The sequence below is a fragment of the Acyrthosiphon pisum genome, chromosome A2 (assembly GCF_005508785.2).
Source record: "Acyrthosiphon pisum isolate AL4f chromosome A2, pea_aphid_22Mar2018_4r6ur, whole genome shotgun sequence".
Lineage (NCBI taxonomy): Eukaryota > Metazoa > Arthropoda > Insecta > Hemiptera > Aphididae > Acyrthosiphon > Acyrthosiphon pisum.
This window is the reverse complement of record NC_042495.1, coordinates 30260291-30265272: the sequence shown is the minus strand read 5'-3', so window position 1 is coordinate 30265272 and position 4982 is coordinate 30260291. Positions and strand designations below refer to the sequence as shown.

Here is a 4982-nt window from a genome sequence, read left to right as displayed (position 1 = left end):
TTTTTTTTTTATATTGAGTAGTTATGTTAATAATATTTTCCATATTAACTTTTAACTTATCAAGTTAAAATTTTGATTTGTTTTCACCACCATGACTACGCCACTGAAAATACCTATAATTCAACGTTCTTGTATATACATAATAAACATTTTACAGTATGAAAGTGATCAAATTATGATTATAATTTATACACGTGTATGATGTACCTATAGGCATTTGTTGTAAGATAAAATATAATAATACATACCGCGACATGCTTTAATTATTTCTATAATAATTAATGGTTAGTAAAAAATGTTATATATAATAGTATAATGTTATGAAATAGTGTTTTAGGATTATGTTTGATATTAAATCAGAACCAGGTCTGGAGCCTGGAGTTGGAACATAAGGAGCTACTTTCGGTGGATTATGTGGCTTAAAATTTTTAATGAAAAATTGAATTTTTCAAAAGCTCTAGAAAAATAATTAGCAAAAGCATTAACTATATCATTAGAATTTAGAAGTATTAGTTAGGCGATATAAATTTAATATACCAAAAATATAAAAATATCATAATAATACTGTGCTTGCTATTATATTCAAAAGTACTTTTGTGTAAAAAATTTAATTTTGCTGAAAATCTTGTCAATTAATATTATTTGATTATTATGTTTTTAGTATAACGGTTAATGAACTGAAACTACAATCAAGTATTTCATATCTACGATTATCTATATTATTATCTGTGTTATACCTATTAATACGAACCTGTTATGAATTAAGTATAATGTATACGTAGTAAAAACAAATAAAAAGATTCTTACCCTCTTCAGCGTACGTACAACCAAGAATATAAAATATAAAAAATATAGCTATCATATAATTAATACATTTTCCCATGTTTGTAGGTACAAATTTAAAGTACAATAACTGAATAATATTTTACAGCTTTAAATATGAGAATAATATAAAATGTTTCCTAGTCAATACTTAGTATTATACTAAATAGGAAGGTACCTATGTAAAATAGCAATATATATAATGAAACGCATCCTAACCAGATAAATAACAATATTTTTCCCCACCTAATGAACAATGGCTTTGTACTGCGCACACGAAATTAAGGGTGTGGGGGTGCGGTCACAGCGACAATGCAAGAAGTGGCCGTTGTTATCCCATATTTCATTATAATTTGTAGTTTGGCCCACATGTTAAATTGTTATTGTCTACCTCTTGTGCTTACTTAATAATATCTGCATATCTTTCGATACCGGCTATTGTTATAAGCCACTATAACAGTTAGTAGACACTTGAAATTTATATAATTTTTAATGCCTTTTCAAATACAATTCCTATACCTACTTTGTAAAATTTTCAAAATATAATAACTGTTTTTGAAATGTTTACGGAAATTTTCATTTTTTAATTTTTTAAGTTTTATTTTCTATATATGTCAAAAATTTTTATTCATTTGTTAACAAAGCATGAAAGTTTAATATAAGAATCCTGATATATTGTTAATATTTTCATATTTTTCAACTGCTATAGTAGCAATACATCATATAGTAAAATTTTATTGATATATGAAGGAAAATAAACCTAAAACAATTGAAAACTGAAAATTTCGAAAACTGTCAATATATTTTGAAAATTTTATCAAGTATAGGAATTGGTAAAATAAACTACTGATATAAAATTTCAAGTGTCTACGGTTATACGTTTGGGTGGATTATGTGATTTAAAATTTTCATTGAAATAATTGTAATTTTCATAAAGGCTAGAAAAATAATTAGCAAAAGCATTAACTATATCATTAGAAGTATCAGTTAAATATAATCCACCAAAAATAAAAAAATATCATTATAATACTGTGCTTGCTATTATATTCTAAAGAATTATTGTGTGAAGAATTCAAATTTGTTGAAAATCTTTTAAAATAATATTATTTGATTATTATTTTTTTAGTATAACAGTTTATGATCTAAAACTATAGTCATGTATTTTATATCTATGGTTCGTTGAAAGGGTTAAAAAACGCATTCGAATTCAGACGACAATTTTTAGATATAAGATTCATTAATAATTCATTTCTTCGTAAGATCGATGCTAGGCTGTCTACCCAATAGGGTTAAATTTCATATACCTAGGATTGGTAATAATATTTAATAAATAGTTTAGGTCAGCACTTGTAAAACTAATTATTCTTGCAATGACCCTATCCAAAGAATCAGGGGTAAATTAATACGGACCCGAGTCTCCTAGATTTTTAGTCCAATTAATCTCGGGCCACACAATGTTTTGTTTTTAATTTGATAATAATACATGCATATCAAATGTATTATTAATTTAATTTCCTTTCACTATTTTAGTTCCATAGGCACTATTGTTGATAATTATATTTTTACTTATATAATTGTTATCCTTAATATTTACCAAAATGTATGTATTGTTCTTTGTAAATTGCCGTTAGTCATAGAAACAAATAATATAAAAAAACTAATCTATTTAGTCTTTCCTCGTAGGCTGAGCAAAGACCACGAACTGCTGGTTATTAGATTTATTGAAGGACTGTTAAATAGCTAAGTCGAATCCACTAATCTTGTTTCGCTAATATGCTTTAAGTACCCCAGCGTTTCACTAGATTTAACACTCCTTTTTATATCCCTCATGCCACCATAAACTATTTCATTTTTTTTCTGTATTTAATTTTTGTATATATTTTTTTAAGCATATAATACTTATTTACGTTTATAATTTACTTTTAAATTTTAATATACATAATGCCAAAAAAGGCCTCGCCCGTTAAATAAATAAAATATGTTTATCATATGTGCACGTATTAATAATAATAAAAAAAAGGTATAATGATGGTGAGACATTATTAAAATACATAATATAATATAGAAAAATTATGTTGTATCAAACAAAACGATGTTATAAATATTTCTAATAAGATTATATAAATCATATATATAAAATATAAAACCGTTTTATCTAATAAATACAAAATTTCTTACATTAGACCATCATAATTTTAAAAGTGCAAGTATATAATAAAAAATAAAAATATTTTTATGTAAGTATTAATTTAATCAAACTACCATTTTCAAAGGATAAACAAAATGAGCTTGGACCATTTTCGATGATTCCCGCTAAAACAAAAAATAAAAACAGTTTGATTTAAATTATTTTTTTGAATATAATAATGATAGAACCTGTTATTGGTACTTAATGCGTACTTTAATTAATTTTAAAATATTATGTTTAATGTTAGATCTATGTATTATATCCATTCTATAAATTATTACCTTTTGTTTTTAATATAAATTCACTGAAATAATCTGGAATAATATATATTAGATTACCTATTAGTGTCATTAGTATTAGTGTAACGTTTTTTATTTAGATGAACAGTAGGTACTAAATATAGTACATGATTTATAAATGCTCAACAATTTAAAGGTTTATTTGATTGTAACGCAATATTTAAAGCAACAATAATCATAGAACATATTTTAAACAAACTATTTTCACCCGTTACTAAGCAACACAAGTAATACATTAAGAATAAAATATATAATACGACACTTCCAGCATTGTATGTAGGTACCTAGTGGCGTACACAGCTACTTTCAATGCGGTAGGGCTTACATTAAAAAATGATATGCTTAAAATTTACATTATACATCAATACATCAAAATATCGGGTTGTTAATAAAGTGTTAATTTTATCATAAATTTCCATAGTTTATCTCAAAATTCCTGTTTGAGCAACTTTAATTCAAACATTCATAAAAAAATAATCTTACTTTCCAGTAAATTTTTTTTTTGTTTAATGTAATAATATTTATGGGGAATCTTCTACCAATATTTCTAATGTTACTAATGTAAGGAAAAACTTTTATGAATTTCTAATTGAAAAATATTTTAAAATTTTTCAAAATTTTGATGTTTTTTGCTGTAACGGATAGTATCCGTTTACTCACGACACATTATGATTAATGAATAGTCAAATCAAAAGTATATTAAACAATAGAACTATCGAATAGGCGAATAGGCAAACGACCCCGTTAGAAATTTGGCAATTTTCTAATTACAAATATATTGATATAGTTGGGTCAACCGGGTTGTCAAATTATTCAAGTGCAATATTTTAAACCCACATTATAAGACACAAATCGCGTTTATAGTGACAGGATATGGAGATTGCCATCATCACAAATATATATATATATATATATATATATATATATAACGATTGACTAGTGTTCACAGAAATGTCAACATGACTTTTTTACATAACTAGGCCACAGGATACAGATAATGCATTGGCGCAATATGGATAAGTCGATGGACCGTGGAGTAGGTAGAAGCCCTTATAAAACCAGACCAGAAACGGCCTGTATTCAGACTTCTTCACTTCACTGCACTACGAGAACCTTCACGTCAATTTTGTGTAACATAATTGTAAATTGGACTTAGACAATTCATTGAAGTAACATTTTAATAAGCCACATATCAAACTTTTATCTGTTTACAATTTATTTATCAACTACCTCATCATCATCAGCAAAACGGTCTAGCTACCTACAATATTAATATTCAAGTAGTCACCTGGACTCCTAGAATATTACATTGCCATCATTTGAACTTCATATGATTATAAAAAAAAAACCGAAACTATGTACTTATTATTTTTCAACTGCTTTTATATTAACTTTTTTAACAACTTTGTTTTAGTTTTCAAGCTTTTTGACCCAACGAATAACATTATTTAAGACATTTATAGAATGAAAAACTAAAATAATTCAAATTTTAAAACATGAAAATGTAATGCAACGTTTCACATAAGTTGATGCAAGTGGAAATTAAAAAAGTTAAGCGTTAATCAACAATATTTTTTTATGAGAGACTGAAGTCAACATTTTTAAAAAAATTCATCAAATCACAAAAATAGGCAAATTATTGCGAATTTAAAATTCAACAAAATGTTCTTTTT

At 25.5% G+C, this 4982-nt stretch overlaps 1 protein-coding gene across 1 annotated transcript in view; it reads right to left on the bottom strand.

Moving 5' to 3' along the window:
• LOC100573156 overlaps positions 1-4982 on the bottom strand; it is a gene marked incomplete in the record, with an annotated part of 82952 nt that overhangs the window by 74682 nt on the left and 3288 nt on the right. Inside the window, 3 exon segments of the mRNA XM_029490869.1 lie at positions 808-810; positions 3085-3135; positions 3292-3324. Of these exon segments, the coding sequence (XP_029346729.1) occupies positions 808-810; positions 3085-3135; positions 3292-3324 (87 nt within the window).